At 41.3% G+C, this 17,714-nt stretch overlaps 1 protein-coding gene across 5 annotated transcripts in view; it reads left to right on the top strand.

The window, feature by feature from the left end:
* The window catches only part of LOC110527653 (receptor-type tyrosine-protein phosphatase T), a 511,724-nt gene extending 494,231 nt beyond the window's left edge, over window positions 1-17,493 (top strand). For 3 of the 5 annotated variants that reach the window (XM_036983142.1, XM_036983143.1, XM_036983144.1), the window contains 2 exons: window positions 10,744-10,879; window positions 14,589-14,642. In XM_036983142.1, the coding sequence (XP_036839037.1) occupies window positions 10,744-10,879; window positions 14,589-14,642 (190 nt within the window). Of the gene's footprint in view, window positions 1-10,743; window positions 10,880-14,588 lie in introns of all 5 variants that reach the window. The other 2 variants (XM_021609068.2, XM_036983141.1) reach the window with 1 other exon arrangement.
* The last annotated feature ends 221 nt before the right edge of the window (window positions 17,494-17,714 follow it).

Here is a 17,714-nt window from a genome sequence, read left to right on the forward strand (position 1 = left end):
TCCCTCTTTCTTTACTCTCTCCCTCTTTCTTTACTCTCTCCCTCTTTCTTTACTCTCTCCCTCTTTCTTTACCTCTCTCCCTCTTTCTTTACTCTCTCCCTCTTTCTTTACCTCTCTCCCACTTTCTTTACTCTCTCCCACTCTTTCTTTACCTTTCTCCCTCTTTCTTTACCTCTCTCCCTCTTTGTTTACCTCTCTCTCTCTCTTTCTTTACCTCTCTCCTGCTTTCTTTACCTCTCCTTCTTTACTCTCTCCCTCTTTCTTTATTCTATCACTCTTTCTTTACCGCTCTCCCTCTTTCTTTACCGCTCTCCCTCTTTCTTTACCTCTCTCCCTCTTTCTTTACCTCTCTCCCTCTTTCTTTACTTTCTCCCTCTTTCTTTACTCTCTCCCTCTGTCTTTACCTCTCTCCCTCTTGCTTTACCGCTCTCCCTCTTTCTTTACCGCTCTCCCTCTTTCTTTACCTCTCTCCCTCTTTCTTTACTCTCCCCCTCTTTCTTTACCTCTTTCTTTACCTCTCTCCCTCTTTCTTTACTCACTCCCTCTTTCTTTACCTCTTTCTTTACCTCTCTCCCTCTTTCTTTACCGCTCTCCCTCTTTCTTTACCTCTCTCCCTCTTTCTTTACTCTCTCCCTCTTTCTTTACTCTCTCCCTCTTTCTTTACTCTCTCCCTCTTTCTTTACTCTCTCCCTCTTTCTTTACTCTCTCCCTCTTTCTTTACCTCTCTCCCTCTTTCTTTACCTCTCTCCCTCTTTCTTTACCTCTATCCCTCTTTCTTTACCTCTCTCCCTCTTTCTTTATCTCTCTCCCTCTTTCTTTACCTCTCTCCCACTCTTTCTTTACCTTTCTCCCTCTTTCTTTACCTCTCTCCCTCTTTGTTTACCTCTCTCTCTCTTTCTTTACCTCTCTCCTGTTTTCTTTACCTCTCTCCTTCTTTACTCTCTCCCTCTTTCTTTATTCTATCACTCTTTCTTTACCGCTCTCCCTCTTTCTTTACCGCTCTCCCTCTTTCTTTACCTCTCTCCCTCTTTCTTTACTCTCTCCCTCTTTCTTTACTCTCTCCCTCTTTCTTTACTCTCTCCCTCTTTCTTTACCTCTCTCCCTCTTTCTTTACTCTCTCCCTCTTTCTTTACCTCTCTCCCACTTTCTTTACTCTCTCCCACTCTTTCTTTACCTTTCTCCCTCTTTCTTTACCTCTCTCCCTCTTTGTTTACCTCTCTCTCTCTCTTTCTTTACCTCTCTCCTGCTTTCTTTACCTCTCCTTCTTTACTCTCTCCCTCTTTCTTTATTCTATCACTCTTTCTTTACCGCTCTCCCTCTTTCTTTACCGCTCTCCCTCTTTCTTTACCTCTCTCCCTCTTTCTTTACCTCTCTCCCTCTTTCTTTACTTTCTCCCTCTTTCTTTACTCTCTCCCTCTGTCTTTACCTCTCTCCCTCTTGCTTTACCTCTCTTCCTCTTTCTTTACCCTCTCCTTATTTACTCTCTCCCTCTTTCTTTACCTCTCTCCTTCATTACTCTCTCCCTCTTTCTTTACCTCTCCCTCTTTCTTTACCTCTCTTCCTCTTTCTTTACCCTCTCCCTCTTACTTTATCCTCTCCTTCTTTCTTTACACTCTCCCTCTTTCTTTATTCTCTCCCTCTTTCTTTACCCTCTCCTTCTTTACTCTCTCTTTCTTTACCTCTCTCCCTCTTTATTTACCCTCTCCCTCTTTCTTTACCCTCTCCCTCTTTCTTTACTCTCTTCCTCTTTCTTTACCCTCCCCTTCTTTACTCTCTCCTTCTTTACTCTCTCCCTCTTTCTTTACCTCTCTCCTTCATTACTCTCTCCCTCTTTCTTTACCCCTATCCCTCTTTCTTTACCTCTCTTCTTCTTTCTTTACCTCTCTCCCTCTTTCTTTACTCTCTCCCGCTTGCTTTACCTCTCTCCCTCTTGCTTTACCTCTCTCCCTCTTGCTTTACAGTCTCCTTTCTTTACTCTCTCCCTCTTTCTTTACTCCATCCCTCTTTCTTTACTCTTTCCCTTTTGCTTAACCTCTCTCCCTCTTGCTTTACCTCTCTCCCTCTTGCTTTACCCTCTCCTTCTTTACTCTCTCCCTCTTTACTCTCTCCCTCTTTCTTTACCTCTCCTTCTTTACTCTCTCCCTCTTTCTTTACCTCTCTCCCTCTTTCTTTACCTGTCTCCCTCTTTCGTTACCTTTGTCCCTCTTTCTTTATCTTTCTCCCTCTTTCTTTACCTCTCTCTCTCTTTCTTTACATTCTCCCTCTTTCTTTACTCTCTCCCTCTTTCTTTACCTCTATCCCTCTTTCTTTACCTCTCTCCCTCTTTCTTTACCTCTCTCCCTCTTTCTTTACCTCTCTCCCTCTTTGTTTACCTCTCTCTCTTTCTTTACCTCTCTCCCTCTTTCTTTACCTCTCTCCCTCTTTCTTTACTCTCTCCCACTATTTCTTTACCTTTCTCCCTCTTTCTTTACCTCTCTCCCTCTCTTTCTTTACCTCTCTCCTGCTTTCTTTACCTCTCTCCTTCTTTACTCTCTCCCTCTTTCTTTATTCTATCACTCTTTCTTTACCGCTCTCCCTCTTTCTTTACCGCTCTCCCTCTTTCTTTACCTCTCTCCCTCTTTATTTACTCTCTCCCTCTTTCTTTATTCTATCACTCTTTCTTTACCGCTCTCCCTCTTTCTTTACCGCTCTCCCTCTTTCTTTACCTCTTTCTTTCTTTACCTCTCTCCCTCTTTCTTTACTTTCTCCCTCTTTCTTTACCTCTCTCCCTCTTCCTTTACCTCTCTCCCTCTTTCTTTACCTGTCTCCCTCTTTCGTTACCTTTCTCCCACTCTTTCTTTACCTTTCTCCCTCTTTCTTTACCTCTCTCCCTCTTTGTTTACCTCTCTCTCTCTTTCTTTACCTCTCTCCTGTTTTCTTTACCTCTCTCCTTCTTTACTCTCTCCCTCTTTCTTTATTCTATCACTCTTTCTTTACCGCTCTCCCTCTTTCTTTACCTCTCTCCCTCTTTCTTTACTCTCTCCCTCTTTCTTTACTCTCTCCCTCTTTCTTTACTCTCTCCCTCTTTCTTTACCTCTCTCCCTCTTTCTTTACTCTCTCCCTCTTTCTTTACCTCTCTCCCACTTTCTTTACTCTCTCCCACTCTTTCTTTACCTTTCTCCCTCTTTCTTTACCTCTCTCCCTCTTTGTTTACCTCTCTCTCTCTCTTTCTTTACCTCTCTCCTGCTTTCTTTACCTCTCCTTCTTTACTCTCTCCCTCTTTCTTTATTCTATCACTCTTTCTTTACCGCTCTCCCTCTTTCTTTACCGCTCTCCCTCTTTCTTTACCTCTCTCCCTCTTTCTTTACCTCTCTCCCTCTTTCTTTACTTTCTCCCTCTTTCTTTACTCTCTCCCTCTGTCTTTACCTCTCTCCCTCTTGCTTTACCTCTCTTCCTCTTTCTTTACCCTCTCCTTATTTACTCTCTCCCTCTTTCTTTACCTCTCTCCTTCATTACTCTCTCCCTCTTTCTTTACCTCTCCCTCTTTCTTTACCTCTCTTCCTCTTTCTTTACCCTCTCCCTCTTACTTTATCCTCTCCTTCTTTCTTTACACTCTCCCTCTTTCTTTATTCTCTCCCTCTTTCTTTACCCTCTCCTTCTTTACTCTCTCTTTCTTTACCTCTCTCCCTCTTTATTTACCCTCTCCCTCTTTCTTTACCCTCTCCCTCTTTCTTTACTCTCTTCCTCTTTCTTTACCCTCCCCTTCTTTACTCTCTCCTTCTTTACTCTCTCCCTCTTTCTTTACCTCTCTCCTTCATTACTCTCTCCCTCTTTCTTTACCCCTATCCCTCTTTCTTTACCTCTCTTCTTCTTTCTTTACCTCTCTCCCTCTTTCTTTACTCTCTCCCGCTTGCTTTACCTCTCTCCCTCTTGCTTTACCTCTCTCCCTCTTGCTTTACAGTCTCCTTTCTTTACTCTCTCCCTCTTTCTTTACTCCATCCCTCTTTCTTTACTCTTTCCCTTTTGCTTAACCTCTCTCCCTCTTGCTTTACCTCTCTCCCTCTTGCTTTACCCTCTCCTTCTTTACTCTCTCCCTCTTTACTCTCTCCCTCTTTCTTTACCTCTCCTTCTTTACTCTCTCCCTCTTTCTTTACCTCTCTCCCTCTTTCTTTACCTGTCTCCCTCTTTCGTTACCTTTGTCCCTCTTTCTTTATCTTTCTCCCTCTTTCTTTACCTCTCTCTCTCTTTCTTTACATTCTCCCTCTTTCTTTACTCTCTCCCTCTTTCTTTACCTCTATCCCTCTTTCTTTACCTCTCTCCCTCTTTCTTTACCTCTCTCCCTCTTTCTTTACCTCTCTCCCTCTTTGTTTACCTCTCTCTCTTTCTTTACCTCTCTCCCTCTTTCTTTACCTCTCTCCCTCTTTCTTTACTCTCTCCCACTATTTCTTTACCTTTCTCCCTCTTTCTTTACCTCTCTCCCTCTCTTTCTTTACCTCTCTCCTGCTTTCTTTACCTCTCTCCTTCTTTACTCTCTCCCTCTTTCTTTATTCTATCACTCTTTCTTTACCGCTCTCCCTCTTTCTTTACCGCTCTCCCTCTTTCTTTACCTCTCTCCCTCTTTATTTACTCTCTCCCTCTTTCTTTATTCTATCACTCTTTCTTTACCGCTCTCCCTCTTTCTTTACCGCTCTCCCTCTTTCTTTACCTCTTTCTTTCTTTACCTCTCTCCCTCTTTCTTTACTTTCTCCCTCTTTCTTTACCTCTCTCCCTCTTCCTTTACCTCTCTCCCTCTTTCTTTACCTGTCTCCCTCTTTCGTTACCTTTCTCCCACTCTTTCTTTACCTTTCTCCCTCTTTCTTTACCTCTCTCCCTCTTTGTTTACCTCTCTCTCTCTTTCTTTACCTCTCTCCTGTTTTCTTTACCTCTCTCCTTCTTTACTCTCTCCCTCTTTCTTTATTCTATCACTCTTTCTTTACCGCTCTCCCTCTTTCTTTACCTCTCTCCCTCTTTCTTTACTCTCTCCCTCTTTCTTTACTCTCTCCCTCTTTCTTTACTCTCTCCCTCTTTCTTTACCTCTCTCCCTCTTTCTTTACTCTCTCCCTCTTTCTTTACCTCTCTCCCACTTTCTTTACTCTCTCCCACTCTTTCTTTACCTTTCTCCCTCTTTCTTTACCTCTCTCCCTCTTTGTTTACCTCTCTCTCTCTCTTTCTTTACCTCTCTCCTGCTTTCTTTACCTCTCCTTCTTTACTCTCTCCCTCTTTCTTTATTCTATCACTCTTTCTTTACCGCTCTCCCTCTTTCTTTACCGCTCTCCCTCTTTCTTTACCTCTCTCCCTCTTTCTTTACCTCTCTCCCTCTTTCTTTACTTTCTCCCTCTTTCTTTACTCTCTCCCTCTGTCTTTACCTCTCTCCCTCTTGCTTTACCTCTCTTCCTCTTTCTTTACCCTCTCCTTATTTACTCTCTCCCTCTTTCTTTACCTCTCTCCTTCATTACTCTCTCCCTCTTTCTTTACCTCTCCCTCTTTCTTTACCTCTCTTCCTCTTTCTTTACCCTCTCCCTCTTACTTTATCCTCTCCTTCTTTCTTTACACTCTCCCTCTTTCTTTATTCTCTCCCTCTTTCTTTACCCTCTCCTTCTTTACTCTCTCTTTCTTTACCTCTCTCCCTCTTTATTTACCCTCTCCCTCTTTCTTTACCCTCTCCCTCTTTCTTTACTCTCTTCCTCTTTCTTTACCCTCCCCTTCTTTACTCTCTCCTTCTTTACTCTCTCCCTCTTTCTTTACCTCTCTCCTTCATTACTCTCTCCCTCTTTCTTTACCCCTCTCCCTCTTTCTTTACCTCTCTTCTTCTTTCTTTACCTCTCTCCCTCTTTCTTTACTCTCTCCCGCTTGCTTTACCTCTCTCCCTCTTGCTTTACCTCTCTCCCTCTTGCTTTACAGTCTCCTTTCTTTACTCTCTCCCTCTTTCTTTACTCCATCCCTCTTTCTTTACTCTTTCCCTTTTGCTTAACCTCTCTCCCTCTTGCTTTACCTCTCTCCCTCTTGCTTTACCCTCTCCTTCTTTACTCTCTCCCTCTTTACTCTCTCCCTCTTTCTTTACCTCTCCTTCTTTACTCTCTCCCTCTTTCTTTACCTCTCTCCCTCTTTATTTACCTCTCTCCCTCTTTCTTTACCTCTCTCCCTCTTTCTTTACCTCTTTATTTACTCTCTCCCTCTTTCTTTATTCTATCACTCTTTCTTTACCGCTCTCCCTCTTTCTTTACCGCTCTCCCTCTTTCTTTACCTCTTTCTTTCTTTACCTCTCTCCCTCTTTCTTTACTTTCTCCCTCTTTCTTTACCTCTCTCCCTCTTCCTTTACCTCTCTCCCTCTTTCTTTACCTGTCTCCCTCTTTCGTTACCTTTCTCCCACTTTCGTTACCTTTCTCCCTCTTTCGTTACCTTTCTCCCTCTTTCGTTACCTCTCTCCCTCTTTCTTTACCTCTTTCTTTCTTTACCTCTCTCCCTCTTTCTTTACTTTCTCCCTCTTTCTTTACCGCTCTCCCTCTTTCTTTACTCTCTCCCACTCTTTCTTTACCTCTTTCTTTACTCTCTCCCTCTTTCTTTACCTCTCTCCCTCTTTCTTTACCTCTTTCTTTACCTCTCTCCCTCTTTCTTTACCTCTCTCCCTCTTTCTTTACCTCTTTATTTACTCTGTCCCTCTTTCTTTATTCTATCACTCTTTCTTTACCGCTCTCCCTCTTTCTTTACCGCTCTCCCTCTTTCTTTACCTCTTTCTTTCTTTACCTCTCTCCCTCTTTCTTTACTTTCTCCCTCTTTCTTTACCTCTCTCCCTCTTTCTTTACCTCTCTCCCTCTTTCTTTACCTGTCTCCCTCTTTCGTTACCTTTGTCCCTCTTTCTTTATCTTTCTCCCTCTTTCTTTACCTCTCTCTCTCTTTCTTTACATTCTCCCTCTTTCTTTACTCTCTCCTTCTTTCTTTACCTCTATCCCTCTTTCTTTACCTCTCTCCCTCTTTCTTTACCTCTCTCCCTCTTTCTTTACCTCTCTCCCTCTTTGTTTACCTCTCTCTCTTTCTTTACCTCTCTCCCTCTTTCTTTACCTCTCTCCCTCTTTCTTTACTCTCTCCCACTATTTCTTTACCTTTCTCCCTCTTTCTTTACCTCTCTCCCTCTCTTTCTTTACCTCTCTCCTGCTTTCTTTACCTCTCTCCTTCTTTACTCTCCCTCTTTCTTTATTCTATCACTCTTTCTTTACCGCTCTCCCTCTTTCTTTACCGCTCTCCCTCTTTCTTTACCTCTCTCCCTCTTTCTTTACTCTCTCCCTCTTTCTTTACTGTCTCCCTCTTTCTTTACTCTCTCCCTCTTTCTTTACTCTCTCCCTCTTTCTTTACTCTCTCCCTCTTTCTTTACTCTCTCCCTCTTTCTTTACTCTCTCCCACTCTTTCTTTACCTCTTTCTTTACTCTCTCCCTCTTTCTTTACCTCTCTCCCTCTTTCTTTACCTCTCTCCCTCTTTCTTTACCTCTCTCCCTCTTTCTTTACCTCTTTCTTTACTCTCTCCCTCTTTCTTTATTCTATCACTCTTTCTTTACCGCTCTCCCACTTTCTTTACCTCTCTCCCTCTTTCTTTACTCTCTCCCTCTTTCTTTACTGTCTCCCTCTTTCTTTACTCTCTCCCTCTTTCTTTACCTCTCTCCCTCTTTGTTTACCTCTCTCTCTCTCTTTCTTTACCTCTCTCCTGCTTTCTTTACCTCTCTCCTTCTTTACTCTCTCCCTCTTTCTTTATTCTATCCCTCTTTCTTTACCGCTCTCCCTCTTTCTTTACCGCTCTCCCTCTTTCTTTACCTCTCTCCCTCTTTCTTTACTCTCCCCCTCTTTCTTTACCTCTTTCTTTACCTCTCTCCCTCTTTCTTTACTCTCTCCCTCTTTCTTTACCTCTTTCTTTACCTCTCTCCCTCTTTCTTTACCGCTCTCCCTCTTTCTTTACCTCTCTCCCTCTTTCTTTACTCTCTCCCTCTTTCTTTACTTTCTCCCTCTTTCTTTACTCTCTCCCTCTTTCTTTACTCTCTCCCTCTTTCTTTACCTCTCTCCCTCTTTCTTTACCTCTCTCCCTCTTTCTTTACCTCTATCCCTCTTTCTTTACCTCTCTCCCTCTTTCTTTATCTCTCTCCCTCTTTCTTTACCTCTCTCCCACTCTTTCTTTACCTTTCTCCCTCTTTCTTTACCTCTCTCCCTCTTTGTTTACCTCTCTCTCTCTTTCTTTACCTCTCTCCTGTTTTCTTTACCTCTCTCCTTCTTTACTCTCTCCCTCTTTCTTTATTCTATCACTCTTTCTTTACCGCTCTCCCTCTTTCTTTACCGCTCTCCCTCTTTCTTTACCTCTCTCCCTCTTTCTTTACTCTCTCCCTCTTTCTTTACTCTCTCCCTCTTTCTTTACCTCTCTCCCTCTTTCTTTACTCTCTCCCTCTTTCTTTACCTCTCTCCCTCTTTCTTTACTCTCTCCCACTCTTTCTTTACCTTTCTCCCTCTTTCTTTACCTCTCTCCCTCTTTGTTTACCTCTCTCTCTCTCTTTATTTACCTCTCTCCTGCTTTCTTTACCTCTCCTTCTTTACTCTCTCCCTCTTTCTTTATTCTATCACTCTTTCTTTACCGCTCTGCCTCTTTCTTTACCGCTCTCCCTCTTTCTTTACTCTCTCCCACTCTTTCTTTACCTCCTTCTTTACTCTCTCCCTCTTTCTTTATTCTATCACTCTTTCTTTACCGCTCTCCCTCTTTCTTTACTGCTCTCCCTCTTTCTTTACCTCTTTCTTTCTTTACCTCTCTCCCTCTTTCTTTACTTTCTCCCTCTTTCTTTACCTCTCTCCCTCTTTCTTTACCTCTCTCCCTCTTTCTTTACCTCTCTCCCTCTTTCGTTACCTTTCTCCCTCTTTCGTTACCTTTCTCCCTCTTTCTTTACCTTTCTCCCTCTTTCTGTACTCTCTCCCTCTTTCTTTACTCTCTCCCTCTTTCTTTACCTCTTTCTCTACCCCTTTCTTTACTCTCTCCCTCTTTATTTACTCTCTCCTTCTTTCTTTACTTTCTCCCTCTTTCTTTACTTTCTCCCTCTTTCTTTACCTCTCTCCCTCTTTACTCTCCCTCTTTCTTTACCTCTCTCCCTCTTTGTTTACCTCTCTCTCTCTCTTTCTTTACCTCTCTCCTGCTTTCTTTACCTCTCTCCTTCTTTACTCTCTCCCTCTTTCTTTACCACTCTCCCTCTTTCTTTACCTCTGTCCCTCTTTCTTTACCTCTGTCCCTCTTTCTTTATTCTATCACTCTTTCTTTACCGCTCTCCCTCTTTCTTTACTCTCTCCCTCTTTCTTTCTCTCTCTCCCTCTTTCTTTACTCTCTCCCTCTTTCTGTACTCTCTCCCTCTTTCTTTACTCTCTCCCTCTTTCTTTCCTCTCTCCCTCTTTCTTTACTCTCTCCCACTCTTTCTTTACCTCTTTCTTTACTCTCTCCCTCTTTACCTCTCTCCCTCTTTCTTTACCTCTTTCTTTACTCTCTCTCCCTCTTTCTTTACCTCTCTCCCTCTTTCTTTACTCTCTCCCACTCTTTCTTTACCCCTCTCCCTCTTTCTTTACCTTTCTCCCTGTCTTTACAATGATGTCCTCCTAAAGTTTTCCGCATTCATAGGTTTGGCTGGCGCCGGGAACCGAACAAGTGTTTGCATAACTTTGACCTTTGCTTGAAAAGACATAAGCCTGGTATGGCAACTCCTTGGCCTCCGACCGCACGGCACTTGCATACAGGTTAGGACCTGGACCAGGACCTCTATACCAGGCGGTGTCAGTGGAAGGCCCTAAAAATCGTCAGACTCCAGCCATCCTAGTCATAGACTGTTCTCTCTGCTACCGCACGGTAAGCGGTACCAGAGCGCCAAGTCTAGGTCCAAGAGGCTTCTAAACAGTTTTTAACCCCAAGCCATAAGACTACTGAACGGCTAATCAAATGTCACCCCGGAATATTTGCAACCCCCCACTACGCTGCTGCTACTCTCTGATATTATCTATGCATAGCCATTTTAACAACCCTACCTGCATGTACATAATTATCTCAAATACCTTGACACCAGTGCGCCCGCACATTGACACATTGACTCTGTACTGGTACCCTCTGTATATAGGCCCGCTATTGTTATTTACTGCTGCTCTTTAATTTATTTGTTTTTCATATCTCTTACTTTTTTTGTAGTTATTTTCTTAAAACTGCATCGTTGGTTAAGGGCTTGTAAGTAATAATTTAACTGTTGTATTCGGCGCATGTGACAAATAAAATGTGACTTGATTTGACAAAAAAAAGTGTGTGCACGAACAGCCTGGAAATCCTTGCTGAAGGCCAAAACAGACAAAAACGTCACATAACGTCATCATAATATATGCACAAACTGTTTCCGCAATGTTTCTGATGGGAAGCATGATGACGCCTGTATTCACTCTCCCTGTCCCGTTCTCATCCCCCTCTCTGTCTTAAATTATTCCCTCTCTGTCCCTTACCCTGCCCCTCCATCGCTCTCTCTCTTCATCTCTCTCTCTCTTCATTTACCTCTCTCCCTACCTTGTTCTCGGTCTCATTCTCTCCATCTTCCTTTGGCCTTTTCTACCTTTCTGTCCCTCTTCCTCGCTCTCTATGCCCCTTTCTCATCCCTCTCTTTACATCTTTTTTAACTGTTCTCTCTTTACCATTTATCCACCTTTCCTTATCTATCTTTTAACCTCTCTCTCCAACAGGATGGGTGGTGGACGTAGCGGTACCTTCTGTGCCATCTGCAGCATCAGTGAGATGATCCAGCAACAGAACATTGTAGATGTGTTCCACACCGTCAAGACCCTGAGGAACAACAAATCCAACATGGTGGAGACTATGGTACGTTCCACTGACCACAACAGGTGATGTGGTACTGTATAGGTGGCTTGAGGAGGGTTTATGAGTACCTATCATCAATATAGGACACACACTCAGGACACACAGTTGTGGCTGTATTGGACAGGTTCAAGACCATACACAGACGGGTAGACACAGCCACAGAGACGCACGCACACGCATATACGCACACACATTCTCAGGCTGATGACATGCTATTGCAGGTGTTGTGTTAACAGATGTCTCTACGCATTCTCATATAGCCTCAGAAACCAGATGCTTCATTTGACAGATCCATCTCAGGATGGGCACAGCTGTTCGCTTAGAATTAAAGTAGATTTTGGGGCAAAAGACAACTACTGTAATAAAAAAGTTATTGGTGACGTTGAAGTTACCGTCATAATAGTCCATTAAATTTTAATGAAAGACAATTTGATTATCTTTCTTTTTTTATCTAGTGTTATACCACAGCATTGTTTAATACACTTTTCTGTTTGGCTAGAAGAGCATTCTAGAATGGACATTAAAACCAGATAACGGGACACCTTGCAATCACGACACAATATGCCCGTACACATGAAGATCATACTTGCTATAAAGTTATAGAAAGCTAAACCAACAACTACACAAACCGAAATTGGATACATTTTAATACAGGTCCAACAAGGAAAAAACGTAGCTATGTTTTTGCAGAAACATCTTCTTGGAGCATTTAAGACCTAAGGTGGTGAGTGATGAACATGAATTTCTCCTGTCCCCTCCGTATCTAAAGTTGTCAAATCCTCCAACATGTTTCTAGTTTGATCTGTTGGTGAAGTAAGCTCGTCTGTTTGTCTGAAGCCTTGATGGTTTTTGCGACTGCACTTGAAGAAACACTTGAAGAAACTTGAAAAGTTCTTGACATTTTCCATATTGACTGACCTTCATGTCTTAAAGAAATGATGGACTGCTATTTCTTTTTGCTTATTTGAGCTGTTCTTGCCATAATATGGACTTGTTCTTTTACCAAATAGGGCTATCAATTCTGTATAACACCACTACCTTGTAAACAAAACAACTGATTGGCTCAAACGCATTAAGAAGGAAAGAAATTCCACAAATGTGCTTTTAACAAGGCACACCCGTTAATTGAAATGCATTCCAGGTGACTAACTCATTAAGCTGGTTGAGAGAATTCCAAGAGTATGCAAAGCTGTCATCAAGGAAAAAAAAAATATTTTGATAGAACAAGTTTTTGATTACTACATGATTCATATGTGTTATTTCCTAGTTTTGATGTCTTCATTATTATTCTACAATGCAGAAAATAGTAAAAATAAAGAAAAACCCTGTAGTAGATGTGTCCAGAATTTTGACTGGCACTGTATATATAGTGCATTCGAGAAGTATTCCGAATTCTTTCTAAAATGGATTAAAGAAAAATCCTCATCAAGATACACACAATATTGACAAAGCGAAAACAGGTTTTAAATATTTTCTGAATGTATACAATAATTAAAACAGGAATATGACATTTACATAGTTATTCAGACCTTTTACTCAGTGCTTTGTTGAAGCACCTTTGGAAGCAATTACAGCCTTGAGTCTTCTTGGGTATGACGCTGCAAGGTTGGCACACCTGTATTTGGTGAGTTTTTGCCATTCTTCTATGCAGATCCTTTCAAGCTCTGTCAGGTTGGATGGGGAGCGTCGCTGCACTTCTATTTTCAGGTCTCTCCAGAGATGTTCGATCAGGTTCAGGTCCAGGCTCTGACTGGGCCACTCAAGGACATTCAGAGACTTGTCCCGAAGCCAGCTGTGTGCTCAGAATCGTCCTGTTGGAAGGTGAAACTTCGCCCCAGTCTGAGGTTAAACGCTGGTCATGGCTCAGATCAACACCATCATCGCAAAAAGCCTAGACCCACTCCAATTGGCATACCACCCCAAAAGATCCACAGATGACACTCTCTCTATTGGACTTCACACTACCCTGAACAGCTGATCAAATGGCTACCCGGAATATTTGCATTGACCCCCCCCCCCCCCCCCCCCCCCTTTTTTTTATGCTGCTGCTACTCACTGTTTATTATCTAAGCATAGTCACTTTACCCCTACTTACTTGTACATATTACTTCGACTAATCTGTACCACCACACATTGTATATACCCCTTGTATATAGCCTTGTTATTGGCCTTTTATTTTTGTAACTTTAGTTTATTTATAATATTTTCTTAAATCTTGTTTTTCTTCAAACTGCATTGTTGGTTGGTTAAGCACTTATAAGTAAGCATTTCATGATGTGAAATGTGACAGATACATTTCTATTTGATTTGATGTTCTGAGCGCTATGGAGCAGGTTTTCATCAAGGATCTCCCTTGACTCCGTTCATCTTTCCTTTGATCCTGACTAGTCTCACAGTCCCTGCCTCTGGAAAAACCTCCCCACAGCATGATGCTGCCACCACCATGCTTCACCTTAGGAATGGTGCCAGGTTTCCTCCAAACGTGACGCTTGGCTTTCAGGCCAAAGAGTTGAATCTTGGTTTCATCAGACTAGAGAATTTTGTTTCTCATAGTCTGAGAGGCCTTTAGGTGCCATTTGACAATCTCCAAGCGGGCTGTCATGTGCCTTTCACTGTGCTTCCGTCTTTACCATAAATGCCTGATTGGTGGAGTGCTTCAGAGATGGTTGTCTTTCTGTAATGTTCTCCCATCTCCACAGAGGATCTCTGGAGCTCTGTCAGAGTGACCATTGGGTTCTTGTTCATCTCCCTGACCAAGGCCATTCTCCCCCGATTGCTCAGTTTTGTGGCCAGCTGTAGGTTGTGTGGTCAGCTGTAGGAAGAGTCTTGGTGGTTCAAAACTTATTCCATTTAAGAATGATGGAGGCCACTGTGTTCTTGGGGACCTTCAATGCTGCAGACATTTTTTGGTACCCTTCCCCAGATCTGTGCCTCGACACAATCCTGTCTACGCACAATTCCTATAAACCCCATGGCTTGGATTTTGCTCTGATATGCATTGTCAGCTTTAGGACCTTTTATAGACAGATGTGTGCCTTTCCAAATCATGTCCAATCAATTGAATTTATCACAGGTGGACTCCAATCAGGTTGGTCAAGGATGATCGATGGGAAAAGGATGCACTTGAACTCAATTTTGAGTCTCATAGCAAAGGGTCTGAATGCTTAAGTAAATAAGGTGTTTCTGTTTTTTATTTCTAATATATTTGGAAAAACATCTAAAAACCTGTTTTCGCTTTGTCATTATTGGGTATTGTGTGTAGATTGAGGAAAATCTTTGATTGAATCAATTGTAGAATAAGGCCGTAACATAATTAGGATAAAGGGAAGTGGTCTGAAAACTTTCTGAATGCACTGTATATATTTATTTCGGTAAATGTTTGCTTTGCATTGTTTTCTTTGGCAACAGTGGTATAAGCAGGATGAACAGCTTAAACAAATGCAACGGAATAAACGTTGGTGTTATTCTGGCTGCAGACTATGTAGCCATTGCTAGTTGGTTAGCTAGCAGCAAGCAAGGGATAAGAACGTTGCCACTGGGCATGGCAACGGAACATAAAGAACGAACGACTAGTTTGCATCCATAAATATCAAATCTCTGTGTTTCCTTTTTAATAATTATAAAAAATGAGTCAAATTTCTGACAGATTGGTAATATGACAATCATGCCAATGACTGACTAGTGCTCTGTCTTTATTTCCCTTTTCTAGGAACAGTACAAGTTCTGCTATGAAGTTGCTCTGGAGGCCCTTAGCTCATTCTGAGAGAGCAATGCTGCCTCTCGTGTCTGTGGGACACAGTGCTGACACTGCAGACACCAACCCATATGAGGCAGTGGATGTGTGTGTGACCACACACATGTGAAACTCTATAATGAAGAAAAAAACACCCTGGGGTTATGTGTGCGCTTTTGCAAGACTGGGACCCCTTTCGCTTGTATAAAGAAAAAATGGAATGAAAACCTTTAAACACAGCTTTCCTTCTCTTTCTTCAATGTCCATCTTGGACTGTGATGTGATCTTGTACAGTAATTTCCTTTTTAGATATATGCCTTGAATTTTATTCCCTCAGTGTAAAAATATAAACCAAGAAAATAAACTGACATGGCTTCAGCTGATGGGGATAAAAAAACACACACACACAAAAACAACACACTCATATTAACAAACAGAACCAATACAGACGAAGACAAATGCAAGATGTGAAGATTTGAACTCTACCTGGCTTTGCACCTCTTTTTAAAGAATATTAATAACGACTGTATTATATATTTCCCCCCTGTTTTAACAGACACAAAATGGCAGATATTTTTTGTAATTCTTTGGATTTTGTGGTTCCTGCAACTCCTTTACATCCATGTGCACACGCTGGTTTTCTCACATTCGCAAAGTGACATTTTTCTTTTGGTATTGTGGCATGTTCTCATCTTCTTGTCCCATGGCTCTTGTGCTGTGCAGACAATCATGAATTATTCTGGGCCCGGTTTTCAAAAGCATCTTAAGGCTAAGATGTGTTTGGGAATCCGGGCCCTGGTTTGCTGCATTGAAAATGAGAGAAGAGTCAGTCAACACTTGAGCATTCTATGCTGGCTCTACACAGTATTCATCAAAATTTATTTTACATTCATGTGTTTTGGCATTTCCACTGTATTTTGCACTGCTTTACCTTCAATCCCATTTTAAAATGGTGTCATGTAGGGGAGACTAGGGGCAATCGTAACAGGGAGCAATTGTAACACGTTGCATTTCTCCAAACAGAAACAAGCTGGAGTGATGAAACATACACAGTACATTTAGGTTATGTCTGTTTGAAAAGTTACAGCCAGATATCTCACTATATTCACTTTTAATGGGCAAATGTTTGTTTTTCAGGGATGAAAAATTTGTTTTTTCCACCGGTTGAATTTTTATTATACTGCATTAGCATTAGTGTCCAATAATTCAAACTACCATAATTTTCATCACTATATGTGGACTAAACATTGACATGAATGACATGTCACTATTGTTGTCTCTTCCTAGGCACATGACGTTTTGTCATGGCTGCTGGGTTTGGGGCAATTGCCAATTGTAATTCAGTGTTAAAATGACCCTGAGCCAAGCAGCCAAATTATGAAAACGAGTGATTTTAACTTTAAGATTGTATGAATTATACATGAATTATACAAATAACTTTAAATAGCTGTGGTGTCCTGCAGAGTGCCACAGAAATTATAAGCAGATATAATCTGGAAAACATCATATTGTTCAGATATTTTGAGGAAACAAATGGCCATGCACAAACGGGTGTTACTGTAATTATTGTTTACATACAAAACAATATTCATATTTATTGAAAAATCATTATTTACGTCTATGATAATATGATAATTCATAAACATGAATGTTTTTTAAGTTAAGTGAATTTATTTTGTTTATTTTTTAGGTGTTACATTTGACCCCATGTAATGTCCGGACCTTTTTGGATTACAATCAATGTTGTGATCTGACGGTCATTATGTACATGGTATGAATGATTAGGACACAGATGTAAGTTTCCTATATAAAAAAAAATGATATGCCTAGTTCGAGTGGTCTCTGAGCAAAAGAGTAAAATGCAAACATTTTTACAATTGCCCCAGTCTCCCCTAATTTGGTCGATAGTGCCATACTCACGTCTTTAAACATATACAATTTTAACGGAATTGTGTAGAAACATATCAGCCTAGGGATAGAGTGGGATAACATTCTATTAATGTGCACTTCAAACTTGTCACGCACTGTAGCAGCCCCCGCCCTACTGTTTCCCAGTCTCAGGATTTGGATAAGGAGACTTTGTTTTTCATCCCTGTCCATTCTGCGCTCATATTCTACTTTATAAGAGCAGTTTGGCTTATTGTGAGGCTGTCCTAATATGGACCCCGTAACCGTGTCCTGCCATTACTCTCCGCCCATGCATCTCATGCATACTGTTTGGAGAACTTCGGATTGTCTTCATCCTCACTAGACATGGAAACAGAATCCATCTGAGATTGTGAATCCAACTCTTGACTGAGGGCGGGATTCAAGTAGAGAGCTCCAGTCGACAATGCTGCTTTTGAAGGCAGCGTTTGCAGCATTTGCAGAAATCGTATTCAAGGCAAATGCTGCAGATGGCTCAATTGGAAACTACCTTTAAATGTCAAGCTTGCTATAGAGAGTTTTGGATTGAATCCCGGCCTGGGATTTTTGCACAGGTTTTATGCCCATTGAACAGTTTTAGTACAGTATTGTACAGGGCTTTGTCAGAAGAATGTTTTGCTGAACATGGACAGTCACTTACAGTATGAGGTGTAGAAGAAGTATTGTGTCAACACACAGCATAGTTGTGTTATTAACATGCAGCCATTTGGTGACGGGAACACAGAGAAACAGTATTGGAATTTTAATGAATAGAGGTCAATGTCAATGTTGTTTGTTTTGCTTTTCATATTTCCACTGTCTATATTATATTTCGTTTTCCTCATTTTTTTCTCTTGAATTTGTTTAAAAAAATCTTGTCTAGCAAAGTGATATTTAGATCTGGTGATGAAATTGCCATGGTTGTTTTGTTGTTTAAAAATGTGGTTACATCAAATAAAGGGACCAAAATGTTGAACAAATTATTTTAATATTATTTTTTCAACACATTTTATCAACCAATTTACAACTATGGATTTTATCTACAGTAAATATCAAGCCTACATTACAGTAGGATTGTGAAGCTGAAAGGTCAATCTCAGGAATGATCAAACAAAATACTGATGAATCAAGATCCGAACCTCCTCCCATTTGAACTATTTATTCCCAGACTCCACATTCATATGTATGAGCACATTT

Source organism: Oncorhynchus mykiss, chromosome 7, assembly GCF_013265735.2.
Source record: "Oncorhynchus mykiss isolate Arlee chromosome 7, USDA_OmykA_1.1, whole genome shotgun sequence".
In the NCBI taxonomy this organism is placed as follows: domain Eukaryota; kingdom Metazoa; phylum Chordata; class Actinopteri; order Salmoniformes; family Salmonidae; genus Oncorhynchus; species Oncorhynchus mykiss.